Source organism: Scyliorhinus torazame, chromosome 19 (genome assembly GCF_047496885.1).
Source record: "Scyliorhinus torazame isolate Kashiwa2021f chromosome 19, sScyTor2.1, whole genome shotgun sequence".
In the NCBI taxonomy this organism is placed as follows: Eukaryota; Metazoa; Chordata; class Chondrichthyes; order Carcharhiniformes; family Scyliorhinidae; genus Scyliorhinus; species Scyliorhinus torazame.
Genome location: NC_092725.1, coordinates 97767885 through 97787193, shown reverse-complemented (window position 1 = coordinate 97787193; position 19309 = coordinate 97767885). Strand labels below are relative to the sequence as shown.

The 19309-nt window shown below is 48.5% G+C and overlaps 1 protein-coding gene across 6 annotated transcripts in view; it reads right to left on the bottom strand.

Annotated features, from left to right (window-relative positions):
- The window catches only part of rfx4 (regulatory factor X, 4), a 391138-nt gene that overhangs the window by 88838 nt on the left and 282991 nt on the right, over positions 1-19309 (bottom strand). For all 6 annotated transcript variants that reach the window (XM_072484885.1, XM_072484883.1, XM_072484881.1 and 3 more), the window contains one exon: positions 7256-7317. In XM_072484885.1, the coding sequence (XP_072340986.1) occupies positions 7256-7317 (62 nt within the window). The remainder of the gene's footprint in view (positions 1-7255; positions 7318-19309) is intronic.

The following is a 19309-nucleotide window of genomic DNA, read 5'->3' as shown; positions in this document are numbered from 1 at the left end:
GATCCTAGTAGGCATGGTAACCAATCTAGAGATCTTGCTATGATGTGATCAATAGAATGATCTTGGTGTGCAACCAATCTGGTAGCAATGGGCTGAATTCTCCGCCTCCAGACGCTGGCAGCTTTAAAATTGCGATCGGACAGAGTATAATGGGTAATGTAAAAATTGTGATTTTGCAACCAATCTGGTAACAATACCTCCATGAAAACCATACTATGATCAGGTTGACTTTATTTAATGTTAGACAGGAGGCAGAAGTGTGAAATTTACATGGCTCTGAAGAATGACGTGTGCATTTAGACTGCAATGTTACCATTGGTGGCAAGTGACAGTCCAGCATTCCACTAGCCTGATAATCCCATTCCCAGAATCCCAGTCTCTTTTGGTCACAATGAAATTGCCTGGGTCAAAACGTGTCCAGCCCCAAAGGAAACCCATCGCTCCCTATGTGCAGGAGCAGCTAGTTCCTCACTGGGGAGAGGGACAGCTCCACCTTTTAGGTATTGGGGGACATCACCACCTGCTCAAAGGCAATTAGGGATGGGCAACAAATGTTGGCCCAGCCAGTGACACCCACAGCCTGTGAAATGTGCTCTATGAATGAGAAAATGATGACCAGCGATGTGTTTTTGCATGTAGTTCTGGACACCAACACTGAGCTCACATCATGGGGGCAAGTAATGGGACAGTAACCAGATATCAGGACTGTTTACACCACTTGGTGGAAAACCATTATATGTCTTGCGGGACCTTTCCACAAACAGATGCCCAAGAATTCCACTGTTCTGTTAGGAGAAAATCTAACACAAGCAGGGGCGTGTCTCTCTTCCAAGATTTAGAATGTTGAAATGTTATGGTAGTGAGGAAGGGACCATTGTTACTCTCGAAGCAATTAACCTGAAAGTGGTAGGCTCAGCAGACTTTGTAAAGCAGGTTTGATACTACACTGGATTTATATTCCAAAGCAGTGGAACACTACCCAGCTCCAGAGTCAACCCGATTCACTCCTGGTGCAGTTTAGCAAACCGCTTGCCATCAGTCGTAATCTTGCAATATAAATGTACACGTCATTCTTTTTTTTAATATAAATTTAGAGTACCCAATTATTTTTTTTCCAATTAAGGGGCAATTAAGCAGGGCCAATCCACCTAACCTGCACATCTTTGGGTTGTGAGGGTGAAACCCGAGCAGACACGGGGAGAATGTGCAAACTCCACACGGAATGGGACCCAGGGCCGGCCACATGCCGCCCTGTACACGTCATTCTTAAGCTGCGTACCAATTTTACACTCCAACCACCTGCCCAACATTAATTAAAGACAAACCGATACCGGTGTCCGTAACGTTCCAGGTGAGCGGCCACACGGAAGTGATGACTGTTAGAAAACTCATTATTTATTTTACATACTAGAATACAAATCCTACTCCCTGAAGGGTTTCCCATGCCCAGCCCACACTTGGGTTGGGGTATTTATGTCCCGGTGAACCCTTGCTTAGGGTTCCGCCCCCTTGTCTGGGGCAATCATATTCAGGTGAGGCCACTGGCACTCTGATGTTGCAGACCCCGTGGCTTCCAGTCGGGTTATAACAGTGTTGTAGACTGATTTCTATGGAGATGGGCTGAATTCTCTGTTTGGGAGGCTGAGGGGTGAATTCTCCGCCTCCCCAGCTGTGTGTTTCTCCGCGCCGTCGCTGGCAGCGGGATTCTCCATACCCGCCGCTGGCCAATGGAATTTCCCATTGTAGGCACCCCCCCCTGCCACCGGGAACCCTAGGTGGGGGTGCACTGCCAGCGGAACAGAGAATCCCGCTGGCGGAGAATTCACCCCTCAGTGTTCCTGCCGGACCGCATGCAGTTCACGTTCCTGTTAGGAGCGCTGTTTGTTCTGGAATTTGGGACATGAAAATGGGCATGAATTGAAAGCAATTCCCATCCCCAGTGGCGGCATTTCTGCTGGGGCCGGAGTTCTGGCTAAAGAGCCTGACAAGCTAGAGCTGCTTATAGGCTCCCCACTCACCACACACACACACACTCATCCCAGACATGAATATGACTCAGAGAAGGTTTGCCCCCTGCCTGTTTCAGGAGTCTGAGTTGGACCCACTGCCTAACCAATGCCATTGAGGAGAGGAGGGACAGCCTCTTCCCCAGGATGGGCCAAAGTCTCAAGTCTCCCCTCCTGAACAGCACCTGGGAGGAGGTGGCAGAGGCAGTCAGTGCTGCCAGCCTCACAAGGAGGAGGCAGCTCATGATCCTGAGGGATGGGGATCACTGGTGAGGCCTCAACTCTGAGAGAGGCAGTGTGCCAGAGAGGGTACCAAAGGTCACGGTGCAGCTGTCCTTTGGTTGGGGTGAGCTCTGCTAATCCCTTGCTTCCTCTGCAGTGGAGCAGCGCTTCTGAGGAGTGCAATGAGGATTGGTGGGCAGGTGACCTCCCTTGGTGAGTCAGCTGGGGCCTGAGGGTTTCCAGAGGGGTGACCTGGGTCAGCTCGCACATGACCAGAGGCTCTCTGAACATTTATAGGACAGAGTGAACAGTCAGCAGGGTGAACAGCCAGGAGCCTGTATGTAGCACCTTAATTAATAACATACTGCAGCATTGGCGGTCTGGGCCACAGCACCCTGATCTCGAGGGGGATACCCGAGTGCATGGACATGGCACTAAGTTACTCCCCCGATACTCCCTCCGGCTTAGGCAGCCACGCTCAGCAAGCCCACCATATTTTGAGAGTTTATTTTAGAGTTTTTTTACCCTCTTGCTCCTCCTCAACAGCTCTTGGGCCTTGGCCCCACTTGTAAATACGTATATCAATTTACATCCTCGTGACCTCCGCCTGGGAGGGGTGGAGCATCGTGAAGGGGTGGAGCATAAAGTGTCCAACCCACTAATGAGATCTAAATCCATGCAACTGACAGTTTTGCATGGACCTGCAGGAGCCGAGAGTGAACTTCACTAATGCCGCTGGCAGAGGACCGGAGCATGGCATCGGAATCGACACCGCACACAAATCACAAATTTTACATTACCCATTATTCTCTGCCCGATCGCAACTTTAGCTGCCAGCGTCTGGAGGCGGAGAATTCAGCCCATTGCTACCAGATTAGTTACACACCAAGATAACATCATACCAAGATCACTAGATTGGTTACCATGCCTACCCAGGGTCTAGCTGGGCATCATTTTGATGCTTTGCCAAGTTAGAGACTTGCTCAAAGCAATATCAGGACATTGTGACCACAAAAGCTCCTGACATTGTACTTCCAAGTCCTGCTCGTCACTCTGGATCACTCTCAAGCTGAGACAAGGTAAACTCCATTTGTCCATAACTGTTACAGTCAGCAGCTTATAAAGAAATTTAACACCTGAACAAATTCCTTCAGGGTTTTTGTTTAGGTTGAATTTTATCCTAAAACAACGATCTTTGAAGAGTCTAAAACACGAGAAATCTGCAAATGAGTTCTCCCTCCACTGTGAACCTGCTCTTTGTGTATTTCTGGAAGAAGCAACTCGGATACAATCTGGATTTCACAAAATGTCGTCAACCACAGACACATCGATCAACAAAGTTTTTTGTACATTTAAATATTCCCCATTTAACTTCCCTTCCTTTGACCTTTAAAATCATCACATCCACTGACTCTCCCACCATCAACATCTCGGAGATTACTATTGAAATTTAACTGGAACAATTGTATCGACACTATGGTTATTAGAGCTGCTGGATACTCTGTGAGAGTGGTTCACCTCCTGGCAAACAAAACCTCTCCACCATCCACAAGACTTGAGTTAGGAACGTGATGCATATTCACCACTTACTCTGGACACTAACACCAACACTCAAGAGGTTCACCGCCAGCCAGGACAGAACAGTTATTTGGCCAGTGCCCCTTTCCCTGGACTCAACAGCCACTTTGTTTCTATACTGTGAAGATCAATATACTGTGGAAGGGAGTTTTTCAGAATGGAGATCTCTAACTAGTGGTGTTTCACAGGGATCAGTGCTCGGACCACTGTTGTTTGTAATATATATAAATGATCTGGAGGAAAATGTCAATGGTCTGATTAACAAATTTTCAGATGACACTAAGATAGGTGGAGTTGCAGATAATGAAGAGGACTTTCAGAGAATACTGCAGAATATAGATAGGTTGGAGAGTCGGGCAGAGAAGTGGCAGATGGAGTTCAAACCGGACAAATGTAAGGTGATGCATTTTGGAAGATCAAATTCAGGTGTGAATTATACAGTAATTAGGAGCATTGACATACAGAGGGATGTGGGTGTTCAGGTCCATAGTTGCATGAAAGTGGCAATGCAGGTGGATAAGGTGGTCAAGAAGGCTTACAGCATGCTTGCCTTCATCGGCCGGGGTATTGAGTACAAGAGGTGACAGATCATGTTACAGTTGTATAAAACTTTAGTTCGGCCACATTTCGAATATTGCGTGCAGTTCTGGTCGCCACACTACCAGAAGGACGTGGATGCTTTGGAGAGAGTGCAAAGAAGGATTACTAGGATGTTTCCTGGTTAGCTATGAGAAGGGGTTGAATAAACGTGGATTGTTTTCGTTGGAAAGACAGAGGTTGAGGGTAGACCTGATTGAGGCCTGCAAAATTATGAGGGGTATAGTCAGGGCGAATAGTCAGAAGCTTTTTCCCAGGGCGGAAGACTCAATTACAAGGGGGCACAGGTTCAAGGTGAGAGGGGGAAAGTTTAGGGGAGATGTGCGGGGAAAGTGGTGGGTGCCTGGAACGCGTTGCCAGTGGAGGTGGTGAAGGCAGGCATGATAGCAACATTTAAGATTTTTCTTGATAGACACATGAATGGGCGGGGAATGGAGGAGACAGATTGTTTGGGCAATAAGTAGTAGGTCTAAATAAGAAATCTGGATCGGCGCAGGATGGTTGGCCGAAGGGCCTGTTCCTGTGCTGTAATGTTCTTCGTTCTTGTTCTTTGTTATCACCGGACTGGTTACACCATGCCAATATTATTGGGTTGATTACTGGGAAGGAATCACTGATACACCATGACTGCAGTGTGTACAATTTACAAAATGCACTGCAGTAACTCACCAACGTTACACTGGTAGCACCTCACAGTATCACCGAATCATAGAATGGTTACAAAACAGAGAAGGCCATTTGGTCCATAATATCCATGATAGCTCTCTGCGAGAGAATCTAAGCTAGTCTCAGCCTCCTGCCTTCCCATGTAGCAAGTGGAATGTTGGCCTTTATTTCAAAGGGAATAGAGTAGAAAAATAGGGAAGTCTTGCTAAAACTGTACAAGGCACTAGTTAGACCACACTTGGAATACTGTGAACAGTTTTGGTCCTCTTATCTCAGGAAAGATATACTGGCATTGGAGGCAGTTCAGAGAAGGTGCACTAGGTTGATCCTGAATATGGAGGGATTTTCTTATAAGGAGAGGTTGAGTAGGTTGGGTTTGTACTGATTGAAGTTTAGAAGAATGAGAGGCGATCTTATTGGGATATATAGGATTCTCAGGGGGCTTGAAGGGTAGATGCTGACAGGTTGTTGTCCATTCTGGGAGATTCTAGGACCAGAGGGCATAATCTCAGAGTAAGGGGTCACCCATTTAAGACAGAGATGAGGAGGAATTTCTTCTCTCCGGAGGTAGTGAATCTGTGGAATTCTTTACCACAGTGGGCTGTAGAGCTGGGTCATTTTGTATGTTCCAGAGTGAGATGGACAGATTTTTAATCAGGAAGAGAATCGAGGGTTATAGGGCTCAGGCGGAATTGAGGATTATCATGTCAGATCAGTCATGATCTCATTGAATGGCAGAGCAGACTCAATGAGCTGAATGGCCTACTTTTGCCCCACGTCTTATGGTCTTATGGTAATTGAGGATGGGCAATAAATATGACATTATCAGTGATTCCCATATCCTGAGAAGGAATTAAAAATACCAATTCACCTGCTCTCAGCTGCAGTTTCTAGACTCTTGTTTATAGGAGCCTCCACTCGAGCACGCCAGGTAATCATTTCTCAGAAATAAAAGGACACAGAATTGGAGGTGACTTTGTGCCACATTTTGATTGTGGATTGGTAGATAGGAGACAGAGAGTAGGGATGGTGAGAATGAACTCTGATTGCAGAATGTAATGTTCCCCAGAAACCCACCCCGGGGTCCTGGCTTTCCTTCGTATTTACGACAAGCTTGGATGAAGGATTTGACAGTTGTTCATCCTGCTTTGCAGATGACATCAAGTTACGAGGTAGAGTAAGTTGTGATTAAGTAGTTTCAAAGAAACATGACAGATTTAGCCACTGGTTGACCGAGTTCAATGTGGGAAAATATGAGGTCACCCACATTGCAAAATGGAATATTCCAATGGTGAAAGATTCAGAACTCTGGAGCAGCGAAGGGATTTCCAAGCCCGTGTACATGTTCACGTTCATGAGGGGGTAGCGGGAACGTCACTGACCCAGTAATCCAGAGGCTCAGGCTAATGCTCTGGCAGCGTGGGTTCAAATCCCACCATGGCAGCTTGTGGAATTTAAATCAATTAATAAAATCTGGAATTGGAAGCTAGTCTCAGTAATGGTGACCATGACATTATCATCGATTTGTCGTTAAAAACCCATCTGGTTCACCAATGTTCTTTAGGGAAGGAAATCTGCCGTCCTTACCCGGTCTGGCCTACATGTGACTCCAGACCCACAGCAATGTGATTGACTCTTAACTGCCCCCTGAAATGGCCGAGCAAGATTCTCCGTTCAAGGGCAATTAGGGACAGGCAACAAATGCTGGCCTTGCTAGTGATGCCCACATTCCATTATAGAATCACTAAGCCACAGGGTTAAAATTGGACACACAGTTCTCAAGGCAGAACTGAAAGATCACAACTCTCCTTATTGAAGATGTCCACAAATAAAGACCCATCAGTTCATGGATGGGGGCCAAAGTCATAATTGGAGATGGCTAGGCCACCCTGCTGGTTGACACCTATTCTATTGACTGCTCGCATGGGTTTTTAGCTTGAAGGAAATTAATTTTAATGACTATTTTCATTGACTTCGCCCACGGGGCACAGTTTGAGGTTCTGACTTTACGTTTTCTCAGGCCTCCCACCCAACCCGTGTCACAACTTTGGCAGAAATCCCCTATTTCCGTACGGAACTGGGTTAATCACTGAGGCACATGAAAATCTATTTTATAAAAAAAACACTCCTGACATCGATCCTGAGAGCAGTCCAGGCAAAATTCCCGTTAAACGTTGGTTCCTTACTTTGACTGGCCTCTTGTTCCTAATCTTCTCGTCGTTAACTGTGGAAATTGCTGACGAATTATCTAAAGGGAGAAAGAAAAGTCTGTCAGAGAGGATTTCATTTGGTGCCGCTCATGATGCTTACCTGAGATCTATCTGCCGATGTCAGGAGTGGCTCGCTTAGCGGGTTGAGTATTCAAGTCCCACACCGAGACCTGAGCACAGAAATCAAAGCTGACACTCCCGTGCAGTACTGAGGGAGAGCTGAACTGTCGGAGGTTGACCCATCAGGTGAGACATCAAGCCGAGACCCTGACTGTCCTCTCAGGTGGATATAAAAAATTCTGTGACATGATTTTGAGGAAGAGCCAGCGGGTTATCCTGCACAGCCCCATGATCTAGCCAATATTTTTTACTGTATCAAGATCACAAAGATGGATCATCCAGTAATTATCACATTGTTTTTGTGGAAGTTTGCTATGTGCAGACTGGCTGCTGTGTTTCCTACATTACATTTCCAAAGTACTTTGGGATTTCCGGTGGTTGTGGAAGGCACTAAGGCCTTCTTTTACGTTTATTAATAAAATATGCATTGATCGTTAGTGATATTTTGAAAAATAGAATTCTATTAAGAATAAAAAAGTTCATATTAAAAATCTTTTATCTGCATGCACTTTGTTATAAATTCTTAGAATCATAATAATAATCTGTGAAAATCCCCTAGTCGCCACATTCCGGCGCCTGTTTGGGTATACAGAGAGAGAATTCAGGGGGCGCGATTCTCCGACCCTCCCACCGGGTCAGAGAATCGCCGGTGGCCGGCGTGAATCCCGCCCCCGCCGTGTCCCGAATTCTCCGTCACCGGAGATTCGGCGGGGGCGGGAATCGCGCCGCGCCGGTCGGCGGAAATCGCGGCAGTCGGCGGGCCCACCCCCGGCGATTCTCCGGTCCGCGATGGGCCAAAGTCCCGCCGCTGTCAACCCACGCCAGCCGGCGTGGATTTAACCACCTTTTCGAACGGTGGGACAAGGCGGCGCGGGCGGGCTCTGGGGTCCTGGGGGGGGGGGGGCGCGGGGCGATCTGGCCCCGGGGGTGCCCCCACGGTGGCCAGGCCCGCGATTGGGGCCCACCGAACTGCGGGCGGGCCTGTGTCGTGGGGGCACTCTTTTCCTTCCGCCTTCGCCTTGGTCTTCACTATGGCGGAGGCAGAAGAGATCCCCTCCACTGCGGATGCGCGGGGATGCCGTGAGCGGCCGCTGACGCTCCCGCGCATGCGTCGCACGGCAAAGTAATTTCCGCGCCAGCTGGCAGGGCGGAAATCACTCCAGCGTGGGCCAAGCCCGTCAAGGTGAGCGCTCGGCCCCTCAAGATGCGGAGAATTCCACACCTTGGGGGCGGCGTGATGCCGGACTGATTCGCGCCATTTTTGGCGCTGGTCGGCGGACATCGCGCCAATTGCGGAGAATCCCGCCCAGGATGTCCAATTCACCTAATAAGCACATCTTGCTGGACTTGTGGGAATAAACTGGAACAGCCGGCCAGAGGAAACCCACGCAGACACAGGGAGAACGTGCAGACTCCGCACAGACAGTGACGCAAGCCAGGAATCAAACTCAGGTCCCTGGTACTGTGAAGCAACAGTGCTAACCACTGTGCGACCGTGCCACCCATTTGGAACCTCTACAGTGCAGAAGGAGGCCATTCAGCCCATCGGGTCTGCGCCGACCCTCTGAAAAAGCACCCTAACCTAGGCCCAATCCCCCATCCTATCCCTGTAACCCCATCCAGGGACAATTTAGCATTTCCAATCCACCTACCCCACACATCTTTGGACATTGAGAAGAAACCGGAGCACCCAGAGGAAACTCCAGCAGACATGGGAAGAATGTGTAAACTCACATAGTCGCCGAGGTCAGAATCAAACTCGGGTCCCTGGTGCTGTGAGGCAGCAGTGCTAACCACTGTGCCACTACGTTACCCGCCCACCAAGACGATATTTATAACAGAAATTATGGGCCAAATTTAATGCCCTCCACTTTAGCGAGTTTGATGCAGGGAGCATTTAATCAGGCGGGAGGGTGGCAGGTGAGATCCCCACCGACTTTCCACCTTCACCCCATTGAGTCCATGGATGGTCTTCCCACGTCACCACAAACTGAGACCGTTCAGTGGGGAATTAACGCCCATTTACCATCTCTGGAATTCAACCAGCAGGGGGTGGGAAACTCGCCATGCAAGAAGCCCGAAAAGCAAAATCTGGCATGTTTGCTTGTGGGCATCTGGGGAGGTCCCTCGCTGTCAGGCAATCGGTGTCTCATCAAGGGACCCAGCATCAGGAAGGGGGGGGCCCTTGCTGCTAAGAAACTCCGCAGCAACCTCAATCCTGCGACCCTCCCACTTTTACTCACATGTGCCTGTATCCTAGCCCTCAGCTGGGTGTACTAACTCTGAGTGGCCGGCGGTTTTCAGTGGGCAAGACTTTCACCGCTGGGGTCTTTGGACACAAGGAAGGCACACTAACTATGTCTGGTTAATGCCTCACTGGCGCTGAATGTAATGGGCCTTCACAAAAAGCAGGGCTCTCACCGGTTATCCAGCTAGCAGGCACGACCCCATCACCTCCATCATATACCACCCTACCTATGTAAATGAGTCACATTGCAATTACAGCCTCCCACCAGCGATGGGATCTTTACTGATAGGCGGATGGTCATTACAGTGTGACATGTTTACATTGTCTGTTCCATTACAAATATAGACATAGGAACTTGGATTGGAAAATTCAAATAAGGCCGGAATTTCTGACTTTAAAATAGTGACTGAGCTGTGCTGGGGGTCTCTAATTCTGTTTGCCCTGGATTAAGTTTTGCGTGGAATCTCAGTATCAGTCCCCCAGGAGATCGAGGCTGGAATTCTCTGGCCGTTTGCTGGCGGTGGGATTTTCTGGTCCCGCTGCCAGCGCAACCTGCGGGTTTCCCAGTGGCGTGGCAGAGAATCCCACTGCCAGTGAACGTCCAGAGAAGTTGGTGGGGATCGCAGCTGCCACCCTCCTGCCCGATTAAATGCCCCCTGTCACCAAACTCACTATAGAGGAGGGCATTAAATTCTGCCCATAATTTCCGTTAGTGCACCGCCAACTGTTGCTGAGAAACACACGGCTGGAAGGCCAGAGAATCCCATCGTGACTCACATTTGGCTCCCTCTATTTCATATCCACATGCTGCATCTCAGTGACATCATCCAAAAACACTACATTCACTTGTCCCCCCCCCCCCTCCTGGGGTTACGGGTATAGGGCGGGACGATCTGCATGAGGCTGAAACCAAACCAGTCTTCACTGCCGCTGGGTCAGAATCCTGAAACTCCCTCCCTAACAGCACATTGGGTGTACCTACACCACGTGGACTGCAGCGGTTCAAGAAGGCAGCTCACCACCTTCTCAAGGGGCAATTAGGGATGGGCTGTGACACCCACATCCCATGAACGAGTAAGAGTAAATACGTCCTGACAGTTGGATGCCTCCGAGTGAGCCTAACATAGTGACAAAGATCCACACTGGACACATTAACCTGTCCAATCTCTCCATGGAACCGCCCTGACCTGCAAACTGTTTCCAGTAACTTCTATTTCGATTTCAATTTGCAAGTGTCTGTAGATATTTTCTATTAGAAAAAAAAGCTTCTTGCACCTGTATATATTTTTCTGTCACTCTCCACATATTAGGCTGTGAGAAAGTTTCTTATTCCCATAGTGAAAAATCTGGGCTGAAATGCTGAAACCTCTCAGTAAGTACATGCTGGGAGATTAAAAGGGATATTGCTTATTTGCATATTTTCCACAAGTAAACGTATCCCAGGAATAATTTCACTTATGTAAATTTATGTAAATCGCAGCTATCCTGGTGGAACAAAGGCTTGAAATTATATTGCGTGAGTGAGGGAGAGGGAGAGAGAGAGAGAGAGACCCCGTTTACAGCGGAATGTAATAAAATCCATGTAAAGCAGCGAAGCAGATTCTCTGGGAAATGGTTCGGGTGGAAATGTTCCCTAGTGAAAAGCGAGTTTGCTCAGAACTGGCAGTGCATCTTGTTTTAATTTTGTTGCTGAAAGTTTTACAAACAGGACATGGGAGCTTGAAGGTTGCTGGAGTTTGCCCGGCTGTGTGATAAATGAGCAGACACAGAGACAGTCCTCGCTTTTTGTACAAATTCAATGGAGCTTGGCTAAAGGACACCCCTGCTGTTCCAGCTACTGATCTAACATTCCAGAACATCAGTGCCTTCGACTGCCTCTTTAATTGCACATTAATTCCTCCCCCTATCCTTTAAGATCCACATGTACAGTCTTAGTGAACTTCCCAAAGCTGTCGGAAAACACAACCTACACTGGCCAACTTTGCAGACAAAGAACTTTCTCTCGCATCCAGAATCCCTGGATTCTGGTTGCTGCTTCTTCTGGAGAGGCTTAAATTGTAAATTCCCTTCTGCAGCCGGTATGACCATCCAAACTGAACCACCAGAATTCTGTCACAGACATTTTCAAGTCAGGAGTGAGCCAAGTTTTAGTAAGTGAGGTGTGCAGGATGTAAGAGTCAGTTCTGGATGATACCCTTAGGAGATCTGCTCTGGGACTTTAAGCAGGTGGGTTAGCACGATAGCACAGTGGTTAGCACTGTTGCTTCACAGCTCTAGGGTCCCAGGTTCGATTCCCGGCTTGGGTCACTGTCTGTGTGGAGTATGCACGTTCTCCCCGTGACTGCATGGGTTTCCTCCGGGTGCTCCGGCTTCCTCCCACTCGTCCCAAAAGACGTGCTGTTCGGTAATTTGGACATTCTGAATTCTTCCTCTGTAGATCCGAACAGGCGCCGGAGCTTGACAACTAGAGGGTTTTCACAGTCACTTCATTGCAGTGTTAATGTAAACCTACTTGTGGCAATAAAGATTGTTATGTAGACAGCCTCGCCATATGGGCAGCACGGTAGCATTGTGGATAGCACAATTGCTTCACAGTTCCAGGGTCCCAGGTTCGATACCGGCTTGGGTCACTGTCTGTGCGGAGTCTGCACATCCTCACTGTGTGTGCGTGGGTTTCCTCCGGGTGCTCCGGTTTCCTCCCACAGTCCAAAGATGTGCGGGTTAGGTGGATTGGCCATGATAAATTGCCCATAGTGTCCAAAATTGTTGGGTGGGGTTACTGGGTTATGGGGATAGGGTGGAGGTGTGGACCTTGGGTGGGGTGCTCTTTCCAAGAGCCGGTGCAGACTCGATGGGCCGAATGGCCTCCTTCTGCACTGTAAATTCTATGATTCTATGATTACTGATTTAAAATTAGTCCATAAACCCAACCGTGCAATCATCCACTTTGCTTTATGATCTGGGATTCCACCTTTGTTTAAAGAAGTGTGCTCTGAAATTAATGTAATTTAAATTTTTAAACATTCGGCAGATAGGGGCTCCCTTTCATTGATTTAGTCTGAGAAAACTCAAAAGTCAGAATAATAAAGCAGGCTGGAAATATATTTCTTACAAAAGTTGTGGTTTCCACAACAATTGGGTTTGAACAAGAATCTCCGTCACAAAGAGAGAGAGGGAGACAGAGAATTACAGAAAGAGCCATGCAGGCAGTCAAAGCATGAGAGAGACAAACAGACAGGGTAACAGGCACAGAGAAATATTGAGATTCACAGAATCACAATCAGAGACACACAGGGAGACACAATCATAGAGAAAGAGTGTATCAGGCAGGGGAGGAGGCACACAATCAGAGAATCACAGATAGAGAAAAAAAGAGAGAAAGAGATAGGCAGGCAGAGTTACAGCGAAAGAGAGAGAGAGAGACAGAGCGGGAGAATGAGACTGAAAGGAAGAGAACGAGACGATGAGACAGAGAGAATGAGGCAGAGAGAGAGAAGAGATTGACGTAGATTCCAAGGTAGTAACAATGAGAGCGAAAGCACCAACAGGGAGTAAGAGTTCCCCTTGTTGATAATCGGACTATATCTCTCGGAGATTAGAGAGCCGACAGAATTCATTGGTCTATTTAAATGTCTGGGGCGCGATTCTCCGTTGGCCGGCGGTGAAATCGGGCAACGCAATTGGGCAGAGAATCGGTTTCGACGCCGAAATCATGGCTGGCTGGTTTTACGCCAAATCGCAATTCTCCGTCGCCTCGACAGCGGCCTCAATGTGTTCTGGAACGCTTGTACAGTAAACACCGTTGTCATATCATTAGCCGGCCTGACCCGGTATTCTCCGGGGTCTCCGCGATTCTCCGCCAACAATGGGCTGAATTACCAATGGCGAGGTTCACTTGTGCTTTTAGAAATCGTGAAACTGGCACTGTGGCTGCTGAGAGAGCGAGAGGGGGGACGGAAGGTGTCCAACATCACCATAGTTTCCTGACAGTTGTGCCGCTGGCCGGGTGCTTCTGCCAGGGCTGGGAGGAGTAGCGGGTGGTGGCCAGGAGGTGGGCTGTGAGGTCGGGGTGGACGGGCACGGAACACCATTGCTGCAGCCGGCAAGGCAGCCATGCAACTGTGCGTACCACTGACTGCCCACGGGTCGTATGGGTCCCCCCAGGCCACCCCCCAGTTGCACTCTGGCCCCAGTCAACCCATCAGTGGGATGGGCCCGCTCCAGCGCAACCAGAGCCATCTTGTTGGCTGGGATGGTGTGTGTGGAGGTGGGGAGCCATTGGGGGGGGGGGGTCTTGTCAGCCTCCTGAGTTTCAATCGTGTATCTGGTGAATCCAGTACTGTTTCCCATTGGAATCGATTGTATTCCATGTAGCGCCAATGCTAATCCCTTAACAGTCGCTGAATGGATCTAGGTGTGGTGCCATTTTGCTGTCGTGGAAGTCCACAAATCCTGCCCCGGCATCAACACTTAGGGCTGGATTCTCCGATTTTGAGGCTATGTCCGGAGCATGTGTCTAGTCTTACGACGGAAAGGTCGGCACCGTCCGCGCCCCGATGCTTCGTCCAGTGAGGGCCTAGTAAAAGCCCCGGCATTCCCTGCAGGTACGACCGGAAAATTGCCATGTCCGTGGCCGCGCATGTGCACGGCGGTGACCTGCAGCGGTCGCGCCGCACAACATCGTGCCGGCCGCGCGCGGACCCAGCCTGCCAGATAGTGCCCCCCGTAACTCCCCTTGCCACCCCCGGAGTACCCCCACCAATCCCCCCAGCCCCCACCGAAGCCCCCAGGCCAGCGGAACGGCTCCCCTCCCCCCCAATCTGTGGTGGCGGTGGACACAGTTCACAGCCGCCGCGCGAGGTTGACAAAACCTCAGAGCGCAAGTGATCCACGCTGTCGGGAAGATGCCGCATCAGGGGAGGAGCGCCAGGAGAGGACATTCAGGTGACGTCCTGAGGCCATCCCAACGGTGTGCAGCGGACTCACCAACGATGCCGTTTTGGAGAGTGCACAGCATCTGAAAATAGGCACCATCCCCGATTTCGGTGTCAAAAGGGATTCTCCGCCCAATCGCCGAATTCCATTTCGGCATCGTCAATCGGAGAATCCGCCCTTAGTCTCAGGAACAGGTAATCCAGCCGCTGCCATTTCATTAACCTGACTTCACAGAGAATTTAATGATAGATACTTATTTAAGAATACTGCACGAATATTAACTAATAATTAGTCCATTTGAAGTATTTCCTGGTGTGTTTACAACATTCTCCATCCCCCCAGCTCCATTTTCCGGTGCGACGCACCCTCGCCGGCAGTGGGATTCTCCATTCCCACAGCCGGCCAATGGGGTTTCCCATCATGGCCACCACTCGACGTCGGGAAACCCACGGGTGTGTGTGCGCTGCCGGCGGAGCGGAGGGTCCGGCTGTCGGAGGATCCCACGGGGCACGTTTCAATATGATGGAACGTTTCAGAGGAACTGTTTGATTTCCATTTTCACAATCAGGCCAAGAAGAAGTTTTTAAATAGCAGCTCACTCGCAGTCACCTGGTTATGGAGTCAGCTAACTTCCCCAGAAACTGAGTCAGCTCACTCCCAATTACCGAGTCAGCTCACTCCCAATTACCGAGTCAGCTCACTCCCAGTTACCGAGTCAGCTCACTCCCAGTTACCGAGTCAGCTCACTCCCGGTTCCCGAGTCAGCTCACTCCCGGTTACCGAGTCAGCTCACTCCCGGTTCCCGAGTCAACTCACTCCCGGTTACCGAGTCAGCTCACTCCCGGTTCCCGAGTCAACTCACTCCCAATTACCGAGTCAGTTCACTCCCAATTACCGAGTCAGTTCACTCTCTGTTACCGAGTCAGCTCACTCCCGGTTCCCGAATCAACTCACTCCATGTTACCGAGTCAGCTCACTCCCAATTACCGAGTCAGCTCACTCCTATGTTATTCTCTAAGTCTGAATAAAGATTGTCTTCCAGTTAACACAAATACTTTATTCAATAGGTTCGTTCTGTTTCCAGAGCTTAACTAGATATAATACAGTCAAGAGGTATGACCTGTGAAGCTAAGGTAAACTGCCTATGCTGAGCTGTCTCTGTCGCTGCTGCTCACTAGCCCTGTGCTTCTGAAAGAGGCGGATCCTTCCTTGGGCTGGACTCTTTATACCCATCTCTGATGCTGCCTCTAGTGATGCTGTGGCTGTTACATCTGTCTGTAGTCCCTGGTGTATGTGCAGATGTATGTACAGATGTACAGATCACTACATCCCCCCCTTTTATTTGACATGTAATCTAGACTGGCCTCAAGAAAACTGTACATAACAAGGGGTGAGAATATGCAAATCTGCACACTGTGAAAATGATAAAAGTAATCCAGAAACAATTAACTGTGTTGGGAATCATTCGTGAGAAATGTCCATATCCGTCTTGTGCGTGTGTTGAAGTGTCGTTACAAATCTAGCCGGTCGGGTGCATTACGGCTTCTGCTAGAGCGCCTTAACGGTGGTAGTAGGGATGATGGTTTGAAGTCATCAAGAGTACTGTCTGGCATTGTGTGGCGAGGAACGTCCTGTGGACAAATGGACTCGGTCAAGTCCAGTGTGGAAAATATTGGCATTGTAGGTCGAATCTCTAATAGATCCCGGCGGTTACGGCGAAAAAGTATTCCCGAAGACGATTTGACAATGTGGGACCGCGGTGCCTCCTGCCTGATCACCGTGGCTGACTCAGACCATCCGCCTTCTGGGCCCCTGATTCTGATGGTATCACCTATTGTCAGTGGCTTGAGTGGGATCGCATGTTGATCGTAGTATAGTTTTTGTTTGGAGCATAGCGTCCGCATGTCGTCGAGAACCGATGCGTTGCCGGGGTCTCGGAATTGCTTTGTCGGTAGGGTTGTCCGGATGTCTCTGCCGAAGAGCATTTGCACTGGCGACAGTCCTGAGCTCAATGGGGTTGCTCGGTACGATAACAGAGCTAGGTTGATGTGGGAACGTGACTCGGCTGCTTTGCTGATGAGTCGTTTAATGATGTGGACACCTTTTTCCCCTGTTCCATTTGATTGGGGGTAGCGATTCTGTGTCGCACCGTTGTCTGACCTCGACTGTTCCCTGTGTTTGTGGTATTGATTCTGTGTGTCATCGTTCGTGAAAGCTGTTTTGCTTGTTTGTTCTGGAGCAGATGTGAATTTGTGAGATTCTTTATCATGCCATGGCATGTTTGTAGTCTTGTCATTGTTTTGCAGTGTGCTGTGGCATTGTCCTTCACGTGCAGAGTTGTACCATGTTGTACAGGTCATTGTTTCATTGTTGTGTTTCTGTCATTTCTGTCTTGGTTGTTTTCGTTGGCGTTCTTGTTGTTGTCTTTCTTGTTGTTCTTTTGGTCGCACTTGTTGATTCTGTTTTTGTTGTTTTCGCTTTTAATCTTTTTCTTGTCGTGCTTGTTGTTTCTGGGATGCTTCTTGTTGTTTTTGTTGTTCTTGTTGCGCTGCATGTTGTTTTTGTTGTTGCTGTTCTTGTTTCTGCTGCGCTGCTTGCGGTTTTTGTTGTTCTTGTTGCGCTCAATGAGTGTGCCATGTGGATAATTTGAGTCCTTGTCACAGTTATTGGTGTCAGTGTCCTTTGTGGTATCTGCTACATTGAACGTGTGTTTTTGAGAATTGTGAGAATGATCTGATGTTGCATTGATGTTGGTGACATCAGTCATTTGTGGTGGATTTGATTCCTTTTTTTTGCTTCCTTGGTACTCCTCTTCCAGAGTCATTTCTGGTTCACTTGAATCATCATTGATTTCTAGATGCTCCTCTTTTGGAGTCATTTCAGGTTCACTTGAATTATCATTGATTTCTTGGTGCTCCTCTTTTGGAGTCATTTCAGGTTGATTTGAATCATCTGTGATCTCTTTGTGCTCCTTTTCTGGAGTCAAAATCTTCAGGATTTCTATTGACGTGGTCTCTCTGGACCCATGGGTGGCCGTCCTCTGGTTATTGAGTGCTTCTGTGCAGACGAGCTGAGATATGTCAGTCTCGCTGTGATCCTGCACATTCTGTATGGGAATTGTGATTTCTTCGTTACTTGTCTCACATACAGTGGGTAGACATTTAGTGTCTTCTTCTGGTGGCTCAAATAAGCTTGATCGATCTTCATAGTCTTGTTCATGCATGGCGTTCGCTATGGAGTGTTTGCTTGCTTCCATTTTTGAGTCTGTCACTGAGCTGTCTGTGGAGGCTTGCGTCGCTCTCTTTGTGGAGGCTCGCGTCGCTCTCTTTGTGGAGGCTTGTGTCGCTCTCTTTGTGGAGTCCTTCATTGCTCTCTCTGTGGAGTCCTTCATCGCTCTCTGTGTGGAGTCTGTCATCGCTCTCTCTGTGGAGTCGTGCAGTGTTCTCGCTGTAGAGTCGATCTGTGCTCTCTCAACGGAGTCGTTCTGTGCTCTCTGTGTGGCGCTGTCTTCGTCTTGGGTATTGCTGTCATCCAATGTACCGACGATCTGCCATGGCATCATGGTATTGGATTCATCTACCATGAGAAGAGTCGTATTGAGCTTTTCAACCGTGTTGCTGATGCTATGATCAGGATCTCCGAATAACTCAGCCATGTCTGAGCAGTATTGTGTGTATTGTTCGATGGACAAATCATCACTTTTTGTTTCGGAGTTGTGATCGTTCTCTTCATGTTCAATGAACAAATCATCTTCTTGTGTGGAGGCTGGGACCCTTCGTGGTGCGTGAACCACTCTCTGTTTCTTGGCGTCAGGCCGCAGCATAATCCTGCACTCAGGAGTCGGGATGTCATATATGCTGGGCTGATGATTCCCCATTCCGAAGAAGTAATCGTCGGGGTCTTCACGGTACAACACTAGTTGTGGTTCGGATTTGGTACTGGGGTAGCCATCTCCCAAGATGAAATCTTCGTCTGAGTCGTAGTCTACAAGGACCATATCATCTTCTAGGGCGGTGCTAACTGCTTGTTCCAGGGTGTTGTGAAAGGTATTTTCAACTGCTGGTGTAAGTTCGGGCATTGTTCTCTCTTTTGAGGCAAGAAAATTGGGTTTTGCAGCTTTAAATTTCTTTCCGTTCGTTTCCGTGCATTTCCCTTTTAAGTGGGTGTGTCTTGGTCCTCTGACATCATGACGCACGTGACGTCATGCGTAGGACTCGATTGCCCATGCGCACACCGAGTTTCCTGTACTGTGCCCTCTTTTCGCAACTGAGCTTGTGCGACTCCTTTCTCAAGATGGCTGCCGCTCAGAACCTCCGTCTTTTTCCAATTCAACCCTGCCTCCGCCTCGTGGTGAGTGTTCACGCCATTTTTACCGATTTTGTTTTCTAACTGATGATTCTGTGTTTGTAGAGACTCAAAGTACTGATTTTGTTTTTGTTCATAAGCAAGGCATTTTTGTATAGTGATTTCTAGAGTTAGATATTAATTTTGTGAAAGTTCTTCCCTCAAATTTTTGTCAGATAGTCCAGAAATTAATTGAAGCATTATCACAGTGTCTCTGAAATCAGCATAATCACAGCCTTGTGGTATTAACTTGAGATTTGTAATAAAATCAGAGATGGGCCCTCCGTTTCTCTGACAAGAGTTAAATCTTTCCAGCATCTCACCGGACTGACCGTTACAAAGTTCAGCAAATTTTCTGAGTATAACATCTACTTTGGTGTTGT